The sequence below is a fragment of the Schistocerca cancellata genome, chromosome 10 (genome assembly GCF_023864275.1).
Source record: "Schistocerca cancellata isolate TAMUIC-IGC-003103 chromosome 10, iqSchCanc2.1, whole genome shotgun sequence".
NCBI classification, from domain to species: Eukaryota; Metazoa; Arthropoda; class Insecta; order Orthoptera; family Acrididae; genus Schistocerca; species Schistocerca cancellata.
In genome coordinates this window covers 146,008,417-146,031,686 of record NC_064635.1, presented here as the reverse complement: position 1 = coordinate 146,031,686, position 23,270 = coordinate 146,008,417, and the positions used below count along the sequence as shown (strand labels likewise).

The 23,270-nt window shown below is 45.1% G+C and overlaps 1 protein-coding gene across 4 annotated transcripts in view; it reads left to right on the top strand.

Annotated features, from left to right (window-relative positions):
- Positions 1-23,270, top strand: part of LOC126106401 (uncharacterized) — a 294,375-nt gene that overhangs the window by 147,057 nt on the left and 124,048 nt on the right. For all 4 annotated transcript variants that reach the window (XM_049912671.1, XM_049912669.1, XM_049912672.1 and 1 more), the window contains exon 5: positions 18,883-19,269. In XM_049912671.1, the coding sequence (XP_049768628.1) occupies positions 18,883-19,269 (387 nt within the window). The remainder of the gene's footprint in view (positions 1-18,882; positions 19,270-23,270) is intronic.

The following is a 23,270-nucleotide window of genomic DNA, read 5'->3' as shown; positions in this document are numbered from 1 at the left end:
CAGACTTGCGCATTTCCAGCAGGACAATGCGGCACCACATACGTCCAGAATTGTTACAGTGTGGCTCCATGAACATTCTTATAAGTTTAAACACCTCCACTGGCCACAAAACTCCGTGGACACGAGCATTATTAAGCATATCTGGGATGCCTTGTAACATGCCATTCAGCAGAGATCTCCACGGATTTATGAACAACCCTGCAGGTTTAATGGTGTCAATTCTTTCCAGCAGTGCTTCATAGTCGAGTGCATGCCACGTAGTGTTGCGGCACTTCTGCGTGGTCGTGAGGGCCCTACACAATATTAGGCCAGTGTACCAGTTTCTTTGGCTCTTCAGTTTATAATACATCTACATCCATATTAGCACCGACTGCAAGTACACTGACATATATACAAAGAGTCTAACACTCTGCCCTGTCAAGGTACCCAAATGAAGTCATTATCCTGTTCACTATCACCAAATTGATCTGTGTATTTGTCACCATCAATCCCAAGTACCCAGACTTTATCTCTCAATCCCATCACAGTTGCCAAATTTAGTGGGTATCCTAAGCACTGTCACGAAGTACTTTATCTGTACTACCAGTACCCCTATGTACACCAGTGGAAAGCATCAAGACTATAGCAAATTAAGTGAACATCACCATCACAGTCACCCAGTGCATTTCTGTCTCAGCCATTACCAACTGCACATACTCCACAAATATGTACACATCATATAACACCATAAATTAGCTGAAGAATGCTATCACTATCAGCAAATGCTTCTGTATCTGTGTGACTATCAACGCCCCCATGGACTGTCACTATGTATCCAGACTGTGTAACCCTGTCCTGAGATGACTGTCAAATACAGAGGGATCACCATCACTATCAGTAAGTATTTCTGCATCTGCATCACCCCCACCATGTAAATTGACAGTATGTATCCAGAATACACACTTTTACCTTGTCATAGTTGCCAAATTTAATATGAGTTGCAAGCAGTGTCACCAAACATGTTTACATCTGTGCCATCACTAACTCAAAAACCATCGCTGGTTCGTACCTAGACTATATGCTACATCCCATTATGGACGCAAAATAAAGAGGTTCTTGCTATGATTATCGCCAAGTACATGTGTACCTTTCACATCACAAGTCCGAAGTACTGTGCCTATATGAACGGTACTGCCATACACCATACTATCAGAGCCATCAAATGAAGCAGTTGTCACCCTCACTATCACTAACTACTTCTATAAGTGTACTACCAACAATGCAATTAAACTGCGTGAATGCATGTTGAGCTCTGCTTGAGTGATCCACCTTTTCTTGACGTTGATTCGTATGTAAATGATCAAAAAGGTACGGCCAAACTTTCAGGAATCATTCCTCACACACAAATAAAGAAAAGATGTTATGTGGACATGTGTCCGGAAACGCTTAATTTCCATGTTAGAGCTCATTTTAGTTTCGTCAGTATGTACTGTACTTCCTCGATTCACCGCCAGTTGGCCCAATTGAAGGAAGGTAATGCTGACTTCGGTACTTGTGTTGACATGTGACTCATTGCTCTACAGTGCTAGCATCAAGCACATCAGTACGTAGCATCAACAGGTTAGTGTTCATCACGAACGTGGTTTTGCAGTCAGTGCAATGTCTACAAATGCGGAGTTGGCAGATGCCCATTTGATGTATGGATTAGCACGGGGCAATAGCCGTGGCGCGGTACGTTTGTAGCGACACAGATTTCCAGAACGAAGGTGTCCCGACAGGAAGACGTTCGAAGCAATTGATCGGCGTCTTAGGGAGCACGGAACATTCCAGCCTGTTACTCGCGACTGAGGAAGACCTAGAACGACGAGGACGCCTGCAATGGACGAGACAATTCTTCGTGCAATTGACGATAACCCTAATGTCAGCATCAGAGAAGTTGCTGCTGTACAAGGTAACGTTGATCACGTCACTGTATGGAGAGTGCTTCGGGAGAACCAGTTGTTTCCGTACCATGTAAAGCGTGTGCAGGCACTATCAGCAGCTGATTGGCCTCCACGGGTACACTTCTGTGAATGGTTCATCCAACAATGTGTCAACCCTCATTTCAGTGCAAATGTTCTCTTTACGGATGAGGCTTCAGTCCAACGTGATCAAATTGTAAATTTTCGCAATCAACATGTGTGGGCTGACGAGAATCCGCACGCAATTGTGCAATCACGTCATCAACACAGGTTTTCTGTGAACGTTTGGGTAGGCATTGTTGGTGATGTCTCGATTGGACCCCATGTTCTTCCACCTACGCTCAATGGAGCATGTTATCATGATTTCATACGGGATACTCTACCTGTGCTGCTAGAACATGTGCCTTTACAAGTACGACACAACATGTGGTTCATACACGATGGAGTTCCTGCACATTTCAGTCGAAGTGTTCGTACGCTTGTCAACAACAGATTCGGTGACCGATGGATTGGTAGAGGCGGACCAATTCCATGGCCTCCACGCTCTCCTGACCTCAACTCTTTTGACTTTCATTTATGGGGGCATTTGAAAGCTCTTGTCTACGCAACCCCGGTACCAAATGTAGAGACTCTTCGTGCTCGTATTGTGGACGGCTGTGATACAATACGCCATTCTCCAGGGCTGTATCAGCGCATCATGGATTCCATGCGACGGAGGGTGGATGCATGTATCCTCGCTAACAGAGGACATTTTGAACATTTCCTGTAACAAAGTGTTTGAAGTCACGCTGGTACGTTCTTTTGCTGTGTGTTTCCATTCCACGATTAATGTGATTTGAAGAGAAGTAATAAAATGAGCTCTAACATGGAAAGTGAGCGTTTCCGGACACATGTACACATAACATATTTTCGTTCTTTGTGTGTGAGGAATGTTTGCTGAAAGTTTGACTGTACTTTTTTGTAACACCCTTTAGTTATTCCATCTCAGTTATCACTTACTATTTTCTCTTTATTATTCGCCACCAACTGTTACCATACAATAGTACCATTGATTGGACCACATTATTTCGCTGTATTCGGTACTTTGTTAAAATAAAACTTGTTTGATAATTGTATTACTCGGTAGTCACACCAATCGTATACCCTCCGTATTGTGTCTGAAAACTTCTCACTATTTCAGTACGTCTACAGCACTCGCGTATCGTTCGCCAACGTTCATGCTTACATCCACCGCTCGCGACGTCCGAGGTCGTTGCGATTGTTTTGCGACACGACCTTCGAGTCCTTTCCCACTGTTCGGCCTGCCTGTATCGCACGCTATCCATTTCACTGATTGCGTCACATGGCTTCACGTGATTTGCCGATGATTCGAATATTCTTCCAAACAATTTCCTTTTCCGAGCCGTAATTTTTCTTATCAACCTTCGACATGAAAGTGGAGATAATTTCAAGGTAATTTTAAATACTCATTTACCAATACAAATTTTTAATAACTTTTTAATTAATGAAAAATGTGGGGGAGACAGCGAAGGTTTTCGAAGATGTGGTCACCTTGTAAAGAATCAGAGATCAATCAGCAATAGTTAATTACTTTAATAAATACAGCAGCCGGAAAAAGTGGCCGGTTGCTGTATTTCTTCGTGCAATTCACTCCACAGAGAGCTCAATGTGGATAAATTGATGTTAACGATAGTTACAAACTGGTAAAGAACCTGTTTCATGAAATAATTACACTTTTATCAGAATCCTTTCGCGATAATCAGTTCGGCATCAGGTTTCCTCACAGCTAGGATTATTTGACCATCGGATCTTTAAACGCTCTGAATGGATTCTTGTAGAATTTTAATGTTTGTCTCTCGTCCACTGACAGTGCAACATAGAAATTTTCTAACGTTATCTCCAGGTGATTTACACAGCTTGAAAGAAAGTGAAGTATCGAGATGGGGAAGAGGAAACGGAAAGAAACTTTGAGAGGGTATGTGATGTTATTGTAGCAATTAAGAACTCTAGTTAGATTTAGCAAGGACAGTATTTGCCCATTTATCAGTATGACTTTGCAACCGATCTAGACTGTATGCATACACTCATTCAGTTGGGAAGTTCGATATGAAATGGTTGTGCTCTCTCTGGACGCAGACAACTGCTGTAACTAGCCCTTGGTATCGTGGTTAGTGGAAGTGGGACGGAACTGACGTCCGAGCTCGTGTCACGCACAGTATGCTCTATCGGGGACAAATATGGGGCCTTTCCTGGCCACGGGTGTAACTCAGTTTCATCCATCCAGCTCGTAGAGACATCTTCCATGTGCGAGCGAGGGTTATCCTGTTGAAAAATGACACCAGGATACGTAAGAGAGGACACGTGGGGACGCAGGATGTCCATGATATACCGTTGTACCTTGTACGTTGTAAAAGAAATTATTCAGGTAGTGAAGGGATACGAAAATTTAATAGTCGTGGGTGACTGGAATTCGAGAGTAGGAAAAGGGAGAGAAGGAAACATAGTAGATGAATATGGATTGGGGGGAAGAAATGAAAGAGGAAGCCGTCTGGTAGAATTTTACGCAGAGCATAACTTAATCATAGCTAATACTTGGTTCAAGAATCATGTAAGAAGATTGTATACATGGAAGAATCCTGGAGATATTAGAAGGTATCAGACAGATTATATAATGGTAAGACAGAGATTTAGGAACCAGGTTTTAAATTGTAACACATCTTCAGGGGCAGATATGGACTCTGACCATAATCTATTGGTTAAGAACTGTAGATTGAAACTGAAGAAACCGCAATAAGTTGGGAATTTAAGGAGATGGGACCTAGATAAACTGACTAAACCAGAGTTTGTACAGAGTTTCGGGGAGAGCATAAGGGAACAATTGACAATGGGGGAAAGAAATACAGTAGAAGAAGAATGGGTAGCTCTGAAGGATGAAGTAGTGAAGGCAGCAGAAGATCAAGTAGGTAAAAAAGACGAGGGATAGTAGAAATCCTTGGGTAACAGAAGGAATATTGAATTTAATAGATGAAAGGAGAAAATATAAAAACACAGTAAATGAAGCAGGCAAAAAGGGATACAAACGTCACAAAAATGAGATCGACAGGAAGTGCAAAATGGCTAAGCAGAGATGGCTAGAGGACAAATGTCAGGATGTAGAGGCTTATCTTGGTTCAAACGGCTCTGAGCACTATGGGACTCAACTGCTGTGGTCATAAGTCCCCTAGAACTTAGAACTACTAAAACCTAACTAGCCTAAGGACATCACACACATCCATGCCCGAGGCAGGATTCGAACCTGCGACCGTACGGTCGTGCGGTTCCAGACTGTAGTGCCTTTAACGGCTCGGCCACTCCGGCCGGCTAGAGGCTTATCTCACTAGGGGTAAGATACTGCCTACAGGAAAATTAAAGAGACCTTTGGAGAAAAGAGAGCCACTTGTATGAATAACAAGGGCTCAGATGGAAACCCAGTTCTAAGCAGAGAAGGGAAAGCAGAAAGGTGGAAGGAGTATATAGAGGGTCTATACAAGGGCGATGTACTTGAGGATAATATTATGGAAATGGAAGAGGATGTAGATGAAGATGAAATTAGAGATACGATACTGCGTGAAGAGTTTGACAGAGCACTGAAAGACCTGAGTCGAAACAAGGCCCCATTCCATTGGAACTACTGACGGCCTTGGGAGAGCCAGTCCTGACAAAACTCTACCATCTGGTAAGCAAGGTGTATGAGACAGGCTAAATACCCTCAGACTTCAAGAAGAACATAATAATTCCAATCCCAAAGATAGCAGGTGTGAAAATTACCGAACTATCAGTTTAATAAGTCAAAGCTGCAAAATACTAACACGAATTCTTTGCAGACGAATGGAAAAACTAGTAGAAGCCGACCTCGGGGAAGATCAGTTTGGATTCCGTAGAAATACTGGAACACGTGAGGCAATACTGACCTTACGACTTATCTTAGAAGAAAGATTAAGGAAAGGCAAACCTACGTTTCTAGCATTTGTAGACTTAGAGAAAGCTTTTGACAATGTTGAGTGGAATACTCTCTTTCAAATTCTGAAGGTGCCAGGGACAAAATACAGAGAGCGAAAGGCTATTTAAAATTTGTACAGAAAGCAGATAGCAGTTATAACGGTCAAGGGACATGAAAGGGAAGCAGTGGTTGGGGAAGGGAGTGAGACAGGGTTGTAGCCTCTCCCAGATGTTGTTCACTCTGTATATTGAGCAAGCAGTAAAGGAAACAAAAGAAAAATTTGGAGTAGGTATTAAAATCCATGGAGAAAAAAATAAAAACTTTAAGGTTCGCCGATGACATTGTAATTCTGTCAGAGACAGCAAAGGACTTGGAAGAGCAGATGAACGGAATGGACAGTGTCTTGAAAGGAGGATATAAGATGAACATCAACAAAAGCAAAACGAGGATAATGGAATGTAGTCAAATCAGTTGATGCTGAGGGAATTAGATTAGGAAATGAGACACTTAAAGTCGTAAAGGAGTTTTCCTATTTGGGGAGCAAAATAACTGATGATGATCGAAGTAGAGAGGATATAAAATGTAGACTGGCAATGGCAAGGAAAGCGTTTCTGAAGAAGAGAAATGTGTTAAAATCAAGTATAGTTGTGTCAAAAAGTATTTGTATGGAGTGTAGCCATGTATGGAAGTGAAACATGGACGATAAATAGTTTAGACAAGAAGAGAATAGAAGCTTTCGAAATGTGGTGCTGCAGAAGAATGCTGAAGATTAAATGGGTAGATCACATAACTAATGAGGAAGTATTGAATAGAATTGGGGACAAGAGGTCTCTGTGGCACAACTTGACAAGAAGAAGGGACCGGTTGGTAGGACATGTTCTGAGGCATCAAGGGATCACAAATTTAGCATTGGAGGGCAGCGTGGAGGGTAAAAATCGTAGAGGGAGACCAAGAGATGAATACACTAAGCAGATTCAGAAGGATGTAGGTTGCAGTAAGTACTGGGAGATGAAGAAGCTTGCACAGGATAGAGTAGCATGCAGAGCTGCATCAAACCAGTCTCAGGACTGAAGACCACAACAACAACAACCTTTAGAGTTCCCTCAGTCCGTACCAGCCGCGACCTGAAGTCATACTCAGTGGCTTTCTACACCATGACGCCAGGAATAACACAGGTGTGCCTTTCCAAAACATTGGAACACTGGGACCTCTCCCCATGTGGTCACAATACTCGCTGACGATCACACAGCAACACGTCATCGCTGAACACTGTGTAGTTCCGTTCATAAACATCCAACTCTTCCCAGTCATAGCACCATTCCAAAATGCAGCCGTTTGTGTTATGACGCTAGCGGTAGTCTACATGCGAGACGATAATTCACTAATCCAGCTGCTGTTAGTCCCTGACCAATGATGTGGAATGATAGAGAGTGTTGCTGGATGCTTGGATGGCTGGCACAGATGTGAAGAGGTTACGATTTGATTGGTGCACAATATGACAGTCCTCTCTTGCGGCGGGCAGAACTTTGCCGAATATGACCACCTTCGTATTTCCATGCAATTGAATATAGGACCACATCCAAATGCGCAGCAAATCTGGATACTGCGCGATTCGAAGTGACGGCCAAACACAAGCCCATAATACCCTTTACATGCTGTCAGATGCTGATAGCGCTGTCTCATAGGTGTACGCGGCGTCTCCTTCCCAGTGATTTCTGAACACCTGATGCTGTCTACGTCCCTCTTGCACCCTATCAGGCCTGCTAACAACACTAAGCACGAATCACACTACTTCATGGTCGTTCTACCTATCACGGTGAATTTCAACTCTAATCACTTACATATCCGCTTATTGAGCACCTACAGTGCTACATTGACAACCCACCACGTCGCCTCGCTGCTTCACATTTTATGTCAGGCAGTGTTTATTTGTATTCTGAAGAATAATGTTCCTGTCCCACTTTTCCGATGTACACCACTTTGTTTTCTGTACGTGCCACACCTGTTAAAAATGGCATGCTAGATTCTGTAAAACTAGGGATTATGTAATCGAACTGTTTAGCTGTTCTGCTTAAAATTGGTTCAAATGGCTCTGAGCGCTACGGGACTTAAGATCTGTGGTCATCAGTCCCCTAGAACTTAGAACTACTTAAACCTAACTTAGGACATCACACACATCCATGCCCGAGGCATGGATGTGTGCACCTGCGACCGTAGCAGTTGCGCGGTTCTGGATTAGAGCTCCTAGAACCGCTCGGCCTCCGCGGCCGGCTGTTAGTTGGGATCTGGAGTTCATCCCAGGACAGCGGAATCTACCATTTGAAGGTCAGGAGAAGGTTCCATGCCCTCGCTGGAATGTTGGTTATGGAGAGTGTGGTGGCTGGAACCGCTTGTGAGCCGTTAATTTAATAAAACATCCATGGCTACAACAGTCCTTTATTCATTTTAGTACATGGCGAGATTACAGCAGGTCGGAGGCTATCGCCCCTCGAAAATGTCAGCAGCGGTCAGCATACCAAGTGCTAGGATCAACAAATGCCCACTCGGGATCCAGAACAGGAGCACCAATGATGAAGGGCATCATTGTCTGCGAAGCTGCCTCCAAAGTGAGTCAGACGTGACTCTTAGTAGCCTGACAAACTTGTGCTCGCCAAGTACCACACTAGGATAGACAGTGTTCAATGCGACACATACAGCACAGACAAAGCAATAGCCGTGTGCCCTCACTGCGCGACGATCAGTAACCATGGAAGTTTCCAAACTGACATACAACAATAGAGAGACTGTAGCCCAGATTGAAAATGTAGCCCAGGCTCAAACAAGCGCCCCATTAGAGAAGTGGCTGCTAGCAGAAAGAAGGTAGTCATCCAGAGAGAGAGAGACCCAGTAATGCGAAAATGCCAAGTCGTCTGCATTCGGTCTCTGTGGTGTCACCACCAGACACCACACTTGCTAGGTGGTAGCCTTTAAATCGGCCGCGGTCCGTTAGTATACGTCGGACCCCCGTGCCGCCACTATTAATGATTGCAGACCGAGCGCCGCCACACGGCAGGTCTAATCTAGAGAGACTCCCTAGCACTCGCCCCAGTTGTACAGCCGACTTTGCTAGCGACGGTTCACTGACTACATACGCTCTCATTTGCAGAGACGACAGTTTAGCATAGCCTTCAGCTACGTCATTTGCTACGACCTAGCAAGGCGCCATATTCTTCAAGAATGTATTCTTAACTGATAATATTGTGAATCATGTACCGTCAAGAGCGACGTTCATCATTAATGGATTAAAAGTAAGTATCAAACTAATTACGTCCGCTTTCTGAATTCTAATTCCTTGTCATGTTCCAGACCTCACTTCAGTATGGTTCTTCCCTCCTCACGCCAGCCTGCGTGAGCTAAACTCGTGCATTTCGGCCTCCTCTCGTAACACGGTGTTGGCTCTTCTGCCAACTACAACAGTCTCTGTCTCAGGTGAATGCCTGCTACTACTGGAGACGAAGTCCTCGGCAGATGACTCGATACTTCATCTGGCACTTCAGTAGCCTCCATCACGGTCAGCATCTGACGAAGATGGTGGTGATCTTCATCATACACACGTCTCGATACTGTCGTGCACAGAGAATGTCGGTGAGCATTTGAGAATATGTGAGAGTGAGAGGGTTAGGGGGAGGGGGTGTTATTTCTTGAGAGTCTACTTTCCTCTATTTATCCAACAGCAGCATCGGAAGACACAACAAGCTGTAGCAGGTGGGCATCATTTAGCTTTCCCCGTTAAGCCAACACCTGAACGAGTCTACCAAGAGCTGCAGTACTTCCAGACTTCACTGTGCAGAGATGCTGGCCGGCTTATTTCGCCTCTGCAGCTTTCTGAAGCGTAGCTCTTTCGTTCTTTTGAGATGGTGTCTGGGCTTCAGCCTCACGCTCGCATCCCTCTGTATAGATGCCGTGTTTCTTGACTTCCGCAAGGCGTTCGATACAGTTCCCAACAGTCGTTTAATTAACAAAGTAAGAGCGTATGGACTATCAGACCAATTATTTGATTGGATTGAAGAATTCCTAGATAACAGAACGCAGCATGTCATTCTCAATGGAGAGAAGTCTTCCGAAGTGAGAGTGATTTCAGGTGTGCTGCAGGGGAGTGTCGTAGGACCGTTGCTATTCACAATATACATAAATGACCTTGTGGATGACATCGGAAGTTCACTGAGGCTTTTTGCAGATGATGCTGTGGTGTATCGAGAGGTTGTAACAATGGAAAATTGTACTGAAATTCAGGAGGATCTGCAGCGAATTGACGCATGGTGCAGGAAATGGTAATTGAATCTCAACGTAGACAAGTGTAATGTGCTGCGAATACATAGAAAGATAGATCCCTTATCATTTGGCTACAAAATTGCAGGTCAGCAACTGGAAGCAGTTAATTCCATAAATTATCTGGGAGTACGCATTAGGAGTGATTTAAAATGGAATGATCATACAAAGTGAGCGTCGGTAAAGCTGATGCCAGACTGAGATTCGTTGGAAGAATCCTAAGGAAACGCAATCCGAAAACAAAGGAAGTAGCTTACAGAACGCTTGTTCGCCCACTGCTTGAATACCGCTCAGCAGTGTGGCATCCGTACCAGATAGGGTTGGTAGAAGAGATAGAGAAGATCCAACGGAGAGCAGCGCGCTTCGTTACAGGATCACTTAGTAACCGCGAAAGCGTTACAGAGATGATAGATAAACTCCAGTGGAAGACTCTGCAGACTTTTGTTAAAGTTTCGAGAACATACCTTCACAGAGGAGTCAAGCAGTATATTGCTCCCTCCTACGCATATCTCGTGAAGAGACCATGAGGATAAAATCAAAGGGATTAGAGCCCACACAGAGGCATATCGACAATCCTGCTTTCCACGAACAACACGAGACTGGAACAGAAGGGAGAACCGATAGAGGTACTCAAGGTACCCTCCACCACACACCGTCAGGTGGCTTGCGGAGTATGGATGTAGATGTAGATGTAGATATTGATGTAGATATCGTTCTGCTGAGCGTCGCAAGAACGGTTCATCACACCCAACGGAGTCGCGATGCAACAGCTTGGAGAGTACACTATGTTCCACCAATCTGTCTGTCACGGTCATCAAAAAATGGTTCAAATGGCTCTGAGCACTATGGGACTTAACTTCTAAGGTCATCAGTCCCCTAGAACTTAGAACTACTTAAACCTAACTAACCTAAGGACATCACACACATCCATGCCCGAGGCAGGATTCGAACCTGCGACCGTAGCGGTCGCGCGGTTCCAGACTGTAGCGCCTATAACCGCTCGGCCACCCCGGCCGGCTACAGTCATCAATTTTAATAGCTATAGTGATCTGAAAATCCATGTCTTGCTTGATATGTTGAATCATTTCTTTTTCGGGTCAGTAGATAATATTCTTTTACAAACTGTTTTCACTATCGTGTGAAGTAGGAGGTACTTGGACTAAGAAAATCAATGTATACATTCGTTATTATTTTGTTTCCTAGCCCAAAAGTTTTTTTTTTATTTACTCACCGTTTCCATTCGCTCAGTCGTTTATTTTCTCGTCATTTAGATTCCTCCTGTAGGCGACAGGTTGGTAGCAGAGTAGTTACCACTCTTCGGTATTTGATTTATAAAAGTGATAGGAACATAAATAAAATTCTAACAGAATACATTTACGATACGGAATACATTTACGACGTCGTGTTGGTTACATGATTTCTTTCCGTTCTGTGGAGGTGAGGCTGATATGTGTTCCTGATAATATCGGCTGCGAAAGATGGAAAAGATCGTGGAAGTGGAGAAAATGTCATAGTAAAGGACGTATGTGTCCGTGGGAAACATATGATGGAAAGGATGTTTGGGAGGAACGAGATAGACGTCAGAATTCCCTGAATCTCTACCAGACGTAACAAGACGTTTGCTCATATGATGGCGCTGCTAGAAATAACATCTTTGTCTCCCTTAACGTTGGCAGAACGGGTCGCTTTTCCTGGACACTGCCATCCATAGTGTTGATCCAGTGTAGTGTACATGGTGACAGTTATTGCTCTATATGAAATAAAATCGTCATAACATGTGTACGGTTTGCGTTAGGACGTTCAAATTGCACGGTTGGCCGCGGGGGGTGATGGGAATTAGTATGCGCATGGATGGTTTGGTTTAGCGACGAAGCCCATTTTCATTTGGATGAGTTCGTCAATAAGCAAAATTGGCGCATTTGGGGTTCGGAGAAATCGTATTTCGCGATCGAGAAGTCTCTCCACCCTCAACGGGTGACTGTGTGGTGCGCAGTGTCCAGTCACGGAATAATCGGTGCGACATTCCTTGATGGTACGGTGACTGCCGAACGATGCGTGAAGGTTTCGGAAGATGATTTAGTCACCGTTATCCAAAATTAAACGTGATTTCGGCAAGATGTGGTTCACGCAAGACGGAGCTCGACCCCATCGAAGCAGGAGAGTGTTTGATGTCCTGGAGGAGCACTCTGGGGACCGCATTCCGGCTCCGGGGTACCCAGAGGTCACTGACACGGGGCACGATTGCCCGCTATATCATCCGGACCTGAACACGAGCGACTTGTTTTCGTGACGCTATATTACAGAGAAGGTGCACATCAGTACCCCGAGAACCATTGGTGAGGTAAAAGTCCTTCATACTCCCAGCTAGGTTGGATACGCCCACATAAGGCACGCGATCTCCACACGATGTGCTTACTTCATCGATTTCTTAGCCACTGGTGCCCCCAATACTTATCTTCTCACATTAAACACCTATCATCATTCCACAACCGCAATACCAGATCGGATACGTCTAGCATCTTGGCTGTACCTTTACATAACACAAAATCTTTCTCTGTGTCATTCTCCATCTCAGCCATACGACTATGGAACGCGCTCCCCTGTGATCTGCGTCTTATTCAGAACCACTTAACATTCAAGAGGGAACTCAAGACTTACATATTAGGGACGGTATAGCCACCATTGTTGTGCCCCTTTCATCTTTTTCTTTCTCCTCTCCATCATAGCTTCGAATTTTACCATTCTATTTCTCTTCCTCTAACCTATCTACCTCTTCTATATCTCTTTCACCCCATTCTATCGTCTTATGTCTCTGCTTGATGAGAATAACTCACAAGCTGCGAGAATATAACGAGAAAATTTCCAACTAGCAATAGGACTAACATTCATAAAAGAAAAATATGTTTACTTTCATATACATAGTCATTATTATTATTATTATTATTCTTGATTGTTATAATTATTTTTTGATTGTTATAATTATCATTGTACTACTTTTATAATCTCTATTTTTTTCTTTAACATTAATACTGTATAACATGTTATATGCCCTTAATGTTCTGTAGAAACTGAAATTTGTTGAATCTGAGTATGCCTGGTTAGGTGTAAGAGAGGGCCTGAAGGTCCTAATCTTGCCAGGTAAAATAAATGCATAAATAAATAAATAAATAAAATAAAAACGGCTCAGGCCATCGACAGCATCGATGTTCCGACATTTCAACGGGTCATGAAGAATTTCGGTATTCGTCTGCACCACATCATCGCCAATGATGGCAGGCATATCGAACATGTCGTAACGTAAATCCGAATATCTATAGAGACGTTCACATGTTGAATAAAGTGTGTGCACGCCGCAGTTTGTAACTAATTTACGTCTTTTATGTAGTTCAATGGCCAACGGCCTTGCCGCAGTGGTAACACTGGTTCCCGTCAGATCAACGTAGTTAAGCGCTGTCGGGCTGGGCTAGCACTTGGATGGGTGACCATCCGCTCTGCCGAGCGCTGTTGGCAAGCGGGGTGCACTCAGCCCTTGTGAGGCAAACTGAGGAGCTACTTGACTGAGAAGTAGCGGCTCTGGTCTCGGAAACTGACATACGGCCTAGAGAGCGGTGTGCTGACCACATGCCCCTCCATATCCGCATCCAGTTACGCCTGTGGTCAGGATGACGCGGCGGCCGGTCGGTACCGTTGGGCCTTCATGACCTGATCGGGAGGAGTTTAGTTTAATGTAGTTCAATAATTGTCACCCTGTAGAAACTCACTCATAGCACATCTTAAATGCAGCCATTGCGTCATTTTGTTATTGCCAGGCTAGGCGTGTGGTGATGAATCAGTAACATGCATTCTCCAAGTCTTCGACCAATAGCTTGGGATAACATGGCGTGTTGTAGTGACTCCGTTACATGTGCCCAGGTGCCACGTCCAGTTTGAAGGGGTTACAGTATGCTAGGGATGGCGGTTATCGCTGAAATAACCGGTTTTCCGTTGTACTGGTTTTTTCAAAGTCACTTTAAAACCGCACAAAATAACCAGCTTCTGAAATAATCGCTTTCGGTCTTTTACTCTTATTATATCTTGTAATAAACGTAGAAATCGAACAATGGAAAAAAGTAAACGAAAACTTTGTCCATCCTCGGTTCGATGCTTTTCTCGAAAAGTGATAAACCGTTGACAACTAAAAAAAATTAACATAATTCTACTGATCATAATATTTTCAAGCTCTGGTCAAAAATCATGTTGTAATTGTTGATCATACCATTATCTGAACATTACGAATAATCAGTGCTAAATCCTGACAATTGACTACGAAGGACTATATTATTCATGTTAATTTGTCCGTTTCCATGGGCTTCAAGCAGAGAAAAGCATGTTATATAGACACAGACAGCAGATCAACTGCTTTCTATTTTTACTGTAACTATGAATGCCCTGTTAAGTTTTCTCCTTACTTCATTGTAGGTTCTCCCATTTTTAATCTTTTAAAGCGAATGGAGTGTTGTACTTCACTGGTACAGCACTTCATGCAATGCTTCCAGACTGGGGACGGCGCCACTCAATAATACAACTGATGTCCAGCGACGACAGAGAGAAACTACCAAGCAGAAAATATGTGATAAGTCTAGTACACTGTATGTACACACATGCCACCTAATTGGCCAGGCCAGATGGTTACATGTACAATACTGTCTGAGCAGTACTGTACGAGTCCTTACGCCATGGGTTTGTCCCTCGTTTGTATCGGCTTAGTTATAAAAACACCACTGATCACCTTTATCATTTTCTGTAATAATAATTAATCATTCTTTAAAAAATGTTTATTTAAAAACGAAAAATTTTATGGCTAATCGGTATTTCGGCTTTTTACCCGGTTATAATACAGAAAATGAAAAACCAGTTATAACCGAGACCAAAGAAATATCGAGAAGTACCGGTTATTCAGGACTAAAATACCGGTATCGGTTTTAACCGGTCGGATTTTTCCATCCCCACAGTGTGCTTGATGCGCAGTAGAGCAGTCCTCCTTTGGTGTGGCCTGACTTCGACGACACTTGTGGTTTCGCTCACATCTCGGACCACTGTCACATCAAAACGGCCCACATATCGGGTGGCATACACCATTTCGACCACCCATCCGTCTGCTGAACCCACAATGGTGCCGCTTTTGTACTTTTGTCAAGTCTGACAGAAGGACACAGCACTTTCCGCTGTGCATCATAGTGTTTATCAACCATCCGGTGCAGAGATTGTTCATCATATACCCTGGCAGGCGAGATGGTGGAATCTCGGGGTGGCAACACTAATGTGTTGTCCTCGACGGTGAGTGTTCATCGGAGGTGAGGGTATCATCAGGAGTGCCCCAGGGAAGTGTGGTAGGTCCGCTGTTGTTTTCTATCTACATACACTCCTGGAAATGGAAAAAAGAACACATTGACACCGGTGTGTCAGACCCACCATACTTGCTCCGGACACTGCGAGAGGGCTGTACAAGCAATGATCACACGCACGGCACAGCGGACACACCAGGAACCGCGGTGTTGGCCGTCGAATGGCGCTAGCTGCGCAGCATTTGTGCACCGCCGCCGTCAGTGTCAGCCAGTTTGCCGTGGCATACGGAGCTCCATCGCAGTCTTTAACACTGGTAGCATGCCGCGACAGCGTGGACGTGAACCGTATGTGCAGTTGACGGACTTTGAGCGAGGGCGTATAGTGGGCATGCGGGAGGCCGGGTGGACGTACCGCCGAATTGCTCAACACGTGGGGCGTGAGGTCTCCACAGAACATCGATGTTGTCGCCAGTGGTCGGCGGAAGGTGCACGTGCCCGTCGACCTGGGACTGGACCGCAGCGACGCACGGATGCACGCCAAGACCGTAGGATCCTACGCAGTGCCGTAGGGGACCGCACCGCCACTTCCCAGCAAATTAGGGACACTGTTGCTCCTGGGGTATCGGCGAGGACCATTCGCAACCGTCTCCATGAAGCTGGGCTACGGTCCCGCACACCGTTAGGCCGTCTTCTGCTCACGCCCCAACATCGTGCAGCCCGCCTCCAGTGATGTCGCGACAGGCGTGAATGGAGGGACGAATGGAGACGTGTCGTCTTCAGTGATGAGAGTCGCTTCTGCCTTGGTGCCAATGATGGTCGTATGCGTGTTTGGCGCCGTGCAGGTGAGCGCCACAATCAGGACTGCATACGACCGAGGCACACAGGGCCAACACCCGGCATCATGGTGTGGGGAGCGATCTCCTACACTGGCCGTACACCACTGGTGATCGTCGAGGGGACACTGAATAGTGCACGGTACATCCAAACCGTCATCGAACCCATCGTTCTACCATTCCTAGACCGGCAAGGGAACTTGCTGTTCCAACAGGACAATGCACGTCCGCATGTATCCCGTGCCACCCAACGTGCTCTAGAAGGTGTAAGTCAACTACCCTGGCCAGCAAGATCTCCGGATCTGCCCCCCATTGAGCATGTTTGGGACTGGATGAAGCGTCGTCTCACGCGGTCTGCACGTCCAGCACGAACGCTGGTCCAACTGAGGCGCCAGGTGGAAATGGCATGGCAAGCCGTTCCACAGGACTACATCCAGCATCTCTACGATCGTCTCCATGGGAGAATAGCAGCCTGCATTGCTGCGAAAGGTGGATATACACTGTACTAGTGCCGACATTGTGCATGCTCTGTTGCCTGTGTCTATGTGCCTGTGGTTCTGTCAGTGTGATCATGTGATGTATCTGACCCCAGGAATGTGTCAATAAAGTTTCCCCTTCCTGGGACAATGAATTCACGGTGTTCTTATTTCAATTTCCAGGAGTGTAAATGATCTTTTGGATAGGGTGGATAGCAATGTGCGGCTGTTTGCTGATGATGCTGTGGTGTACGGGAAGGTGTCGTCGTTGAGTGACTGTAGGAGGATACAAGATGACTTGGACAGGATTTGTGATTGGTGTAAAGAATGGCAGCTAACTGTAAATATAGATAAACGTAAATTAATGCAGATGAATAGGGAAAAGAATCCTGTAATGTTTGAATACTCCATTAGTAGTGTAGCGCTTGACACAGTCACGTAGATTAAATATTTGGGCGTAACATTTCAGAGCGATATGAAGTGGGACAAGCATGTAATGGCAGTTGTGGGGAAGGCGGATAGTCGTCTTCGGTTCATTGGTAGAATTAATGGGAAGATGTGGTTCATCTGTAAAGGAGACCGCTTATAAAACACTAATACGATCTGTTCTTGAGTAGTGTTCGAACGTTTTGGATCCCTATCAGGTCGGATTGAGGGAGGACATAGAAGCAATTCAGAGGCGGGCTGCTAGATTTGTTACTGGTAGGTTTGATCATCACTCGAGTGTTACGGAAATGCTTCAGGAACTCCCGTGGGAGTCTCTGGAGGAAAGGACCCGTTCTTTCTGTGAATCGCTACTGAGGAAATTTAGAGAACCAGCATTTGAGGCTGACTGCAGTACAATTTTACTGCCGCCAACTTACATTTCGCGGAAAGACCACAAAGATAAGGTAAGAGAGATTAGGGCTCGTACTGAGGCATATAGGCAGTCATTTTTCCCTCGTTCTGTTTGGGAATGGAACAGGGAGAGAAGATGCCAGTTGTGGTACGAGGTACCCTCCGCCACAACCGTATGGTGGATTGCGGAGTATGTATGTAGATGTATATGTAGAAGTGACCATTCGGCCGTTGTGGCCGATCGGTTGTAGGCGCTTCAGTCTGGAACAGCGCGACCGCTACGGTCGCAGGTTCGAATCCTGACTCGAGCATGGATGTGTGTGATGTCCTTAGGTGGGTTAGGTTTAAGTAGTTCTAAGTTGTAGGGGACTGATGACCTCAAATGTTAAGTCCCATAGTGCTCACACCAATTTGAGCCATTTTGAACCAGATCACAGCAGTCTTGCTTATTTACATTACGATTATGCACAACGTTGCTTCTAATCAGATAATACTTCTACGTTTTTTTTTTTTTTTTTTTTTTTTTTTAGAGAAGGTTGGTCTTTCGTAGGATTCCAATAGACCATATTATTCCCCTCTCTTTTACTTAAAAAAACCCTGTTGTTCAACATAATCTCCGTTAAACGCGAGTGCCTTACGCCACCTTATTGGATCGGCCTGTACGCCCGCACGGTACCACTACAATGGTTGACCTCGGAGCCAGCGTCTTGCTGCATCAATAACATCATTCTCATCGACATACTGCTTCCCGCGGTATGCATCCTCCATTGCTCCAAACATATGGACGACGGAAAGTGCGAGACCCGGGCTGTAGGGTGGATGAGGAAGAACAGTCCAATGAAGTTTCGTGAGCTCCTATGGGTGCGCAGGCTTTCGTGAGGCCTCGTGTTGTCATGGAGAACGAGAATTTCGTTTGCATTTTTGCGCCGACGAATGCGCTGAATTCGTTTCTTCAACTTCCTGAGTCACAGTTGTGTGTGGCCGGCCGGCACGTGGTAGATGGGACGCGTCGCCTCGCCCAACGACTCACCGTGCTTTTGTTCGTTGCCAGATATCTGCAAGCGCCTATGAATACCTGCATTAAATTCAGACAGTATTTTCCATGTGCTTAACAGCTTTTGTCAGTCTGTCTGGACGAGTGACCTAACCTCAGATAACGGTACGACGACTGACGACTGCCCACAGATGAGCTGTCGAAACAGCTGCGCGACTGCCGGCCCTCGGCAGCGGTGACGACTCCGGCCCTCCACGGCACGGTGGTGCGCGCCTTCCAGGAGGCGGGCCTGCCCCCGCCACGCCTGCTGGTGACTGTGCCGGCGGCCGCCTCCAGCACTGCCCTAGACCCCGGCGCCACCCCCGAGGGCGCGGCGGACTTCCAGCAGCTGGTGCAGCGGGCCGCGTCCCAGGGAGAGCTGCCGGGCGCCCTCACCTCCCCAGACCAGGTGTTCATCATGCCCTACTCCAGTGGCACGACAGGGCTGCCGAAGGGCGTCATGCTCTCCAACCGCAACATCGTGGCCAACCTCCAGCAGGCCAGAGAACCTGCCATCCAGTACTCTGACCTTGACTCCAGTGAGTACCACACTTCCCCTATCTCCCTAGATGTTCTTATTCCCTACTCTGCCCGTGGCCGTCATGCTGTCCAGTCGTAACATTTTGCCCAACCTCCAGCAGGCCAGGGAACCTGCCATCCAGCTCTCTGACCTCGATACTGTTGACTACCACACTGTCCTTACCTCGTGAGGTTTTCACCGTGCCCTGCTCCAACGGAAATATGTGCTTGCCCTGTCCAGCTGCAACATTGTGAACAACGTCCAACAGGCCAGAGAACCTGTCAGCCAACTCTCTGACCTCGACACGGGTGAGTCCCACACTCCTGAGATGTCACTCGTGCCCGACTCCAGTAGTGACCATGGCCTAGGGGTAGCGTCTTTATTAGTAATCAAAACGCTCTCGGTCCCAGGTTAAAAACCCATCGCTGCTTAAATTTTGGTTAATAACCAGCATTGGCGGTCGAAATTATCTGTCATTAGAAGTCACCCCATTCTGCCAATGGCCTTGTTACGGAAGACAGGAGAAGAAAGACATTCAGGGCACTCTCTTGTCCTTGGGTTTGGAAACTGCTCCTAAAGGCGGAAGAATCGGTAATGTCCAATGACGTAAGTATGCAGAAGGCAATGAAATCACTGCATTAAAGACACAAAACGCGTATCCACAGGACATGTAGCCTGTAATTGAAAAAGTGACATGATGATCTCTCCATTGGCAAATGATTCCAGAATAGTTCCCCATTCGGATCTCTGGGAGTGGACTGCCGAAGGGGAGGTGGCCATGCGATTACGTTCTATGAGTCGGGTCGTGGAATGTCAAAAGCTTCAGCGTGGTAGGGAAACTAGAAAATCTGGAAAGGGAAATGTAAGGCTGAACCTAGATATAATAGTGGTCAGTGAAGTGAAATGGAAAGAAGACAAGGATTTCTGATCATATGAGTATAGGGTAAAATCAATGAAAGTGAAAAATGGTGTAAGAGGTGTAGGATCCGTTATGAATAGGAAGGTGGGGCAGAGAGTGTGTTACTGTGAACAGTTCAGTGATAGTTAAGTTAGAATGAACAGTCAAGATCGCAATAATATTTGTTTGACTGTTCAGTCTAACTTAAATATAGCGTCAGGTCGCTGTTCTCCATAGACTACGTTGCCTAAGTTCACTGATATAATTGTTCTTATCAGAATCGACAGTGAACCAACGCCGACAACGATACTTGACGTCGCAAGGTGAAGATGAAGAGATGAAGACGAAGAGATGAAGAGATAGAGAAAGCATGTGAGAATACTGAAAGGGTAATACAATACGTAAAGGGAGATGAAAATCTAATAGTCATTGGGGGCTGGAATGCTGTTGTAGGGGAAGAAGAAAAGGTTACAGGAGAATATGGGCTTGGGAAGAGGAATGTGAGACGAGAAAGACTAATTGAGTTCTGTAATAAATTTCAGCTAGTAACAGCGAATACATTGGTCAAGAATCACAAGAGGAGGAGGTATACTTGGAACAGGTCGGGTGATACGGGAAGATTTCAGTTAGATTACATCGTCGTCAGGCAGAATTTCCAAAGTCAGGAACTGGATTGCAAGGCGTACCCATGTGCAAATATAGATCACAATGTAGTAGTGATGAAGAGTAGGCAGAAGTTTAAGAGACCAGTCAGGAAGAATATATACGCAATGAAATGTTGTCAGAACTACCCAGGAATGACGAGATACGTTTAAAGTTCTCTAAGGCTATAGATACACCAATAAGAAGTAGCTCAGTAGCCAGTACAGTTGAAGAGGAGTGGACCTTTAAAAAGGGCAATCACAGAATTTGGAAAAAAAACATAGGTGCAAAGAAAGTAACTGCGAAGAAACCATGGATAACAGAAGAAATACTTCAGTTAATCGATGAAAGAAGGAAGTACGAAAACGTTCAGGGAAATTAAGGAATACAGGAATGGATGTCGCTGAGGAATCAAATAAATAGGAAGTGCAGGGAAGCTAAGATGAAATGGCTGCGTGAAAAATGTGAGGAAATGGAAAAAGAAATGATTGTCAGAAGGACTGACTGAGGATATAGGAAAGTAAAAATAACCTTCGGTGAACTTAAAAGCAAGGGTAGTAACATTAAGAGTGCAACGGAAATCCCACTGTAAATGCAAGGGAGAGAGTGGATAGGTGAGAAGAGTACATTGAAGGCCTCTATGAGGGGGAAGATTTGTCTGATGTGATATAAGAAGAAACATTAGTCGATTTAGAAGAGATGGGGGATCCAGTATTAGAATCAGAAGGCCTTAAGATAAAGTAAGTCGGAAGGGATAGATAAGATTCCACCAGAATTTCTAAAATCGTTGGGGGTAGTGGCAACAAAACTATTCACGTTGGTATGTAGAATGTATGTGTCTGGCGACATACCATCTGACTTTCGGAAAAATATCATCTACACAATTCCGAAGACTGCAAAAGCTGACAAGTGCGAGAATTAACGCACAGCCAGTTTAACAGATCATGCATCCATAGTTGCTCACAAGAATGATATACAGAGGAATGGGGAAGAAAACTGATGATGTGTTACATGACGATATTTTTGGCTTTAGAAAAGGTAATGGCACCAGAGAAACAATTCTGACGTTGCGATTGATAATGGAAGCAAGACTAAAGAAAAATGAAGACACGTTCATAGGATTTGTCGACCTGGGAAAAGCGCTCGACAAGGTAAAATGGTGCAAGATATACGGAATTCTGACACAAATAGGAGTAAAGTATAGAGAGAGACGAGTAATATATAATATGTACAAGAGCCAAGAAGGAATAATAAAAATGAACGACCAAAATCGAAGGTTTTTCTAAAAGGGGTATGACACAGGATTTTAGTCTTTCGAACCTATTGTTCAATTTGTACATCGAAGAAGCAAATAAAAGAAAGGTTCTGGAGTGGAATTAAAAATCAAGGTGAAAAGATACCAGTGATACGATTCACTGGTGACATTGCTGTCCTGATTGAAATTGAAGAAGAATTACATGATCTGCTGAATGGAACGAACAATCTAATGAGCAAAGGATATCGATTGAGAGTAAATCGAAGACAGACGGAAGTAGCAGAAATGAGAACAGTAAGAAACTTACCGTCAGAATTGAGGGGTCACGAAGTAGATGAAGGAATTCTACTGTCTACGCAGAAAAATAACCACTGACGGACGGAGCATGAAGGACATCAAAAGCAGACGAGTACTGGCAAAGGGGACATTCCTGGCCAAGAGAAGTCAACTGGTATCAAGCATGGGTGTTAATCTGAGGAAAAATTTTTCGAGAGTGTACGTTTTGAGCACAACATTGTACTGATGTGAAACATGGACTGTAGGAAAACCAGAACAGAAGAGAAAAGCATTTGAGATGTGATGCTACAGACGAATGTTGAAAATTAGTTGGACTGATAAGATAAGGAATGAGGAAGCTTGTGTAAGGCCTTGCGTTTTCATGGAGAAGAAGTTCGCTTGCATTTTTGTGGCGACGAACATGCTAAAGTCGTTTCTTGATTTTCCTGGTGGTAGCACAATACACTTCACACTTCATCATTGCACAGTGAGAGAGGACATCAAACAGAATAACAGCTTCAGAGTCCCAGCAGACCGTCGCCATGGTTTTACTGTCTGAGTGTGTGGTTTTGATCTTTTTTTCCTCGGTGGCGAGGTGGCGTGACGCCACACCAAATGTTGCCGTTTGGTTTCCGGTTCGAAGTGATGAACACATGTTTCATTGCTTGCAATGACGTTCGACAAAAATTGTCACGATCAGCTTCATAACCCGCAACCAGATCCGCGCAGATCGTCTTCTGTTGCTCTCTATGGTCTCCTGTTAGGCGGGCACACACCTTTGAGTAGGTCAACCGCTGGACGAGTGTGTCAGCGCTACCGACGGCGACGTCTAGCTGAGCAGCGAGGTGTTTGATTGTGATCCGTCGATCACCTCGAGTGAGAGTGTCTCCACGTTCCAGCATTGTAGAAGACGCAGGTGTATGCGGCAGGCAAGGTTCTGCACGACCTT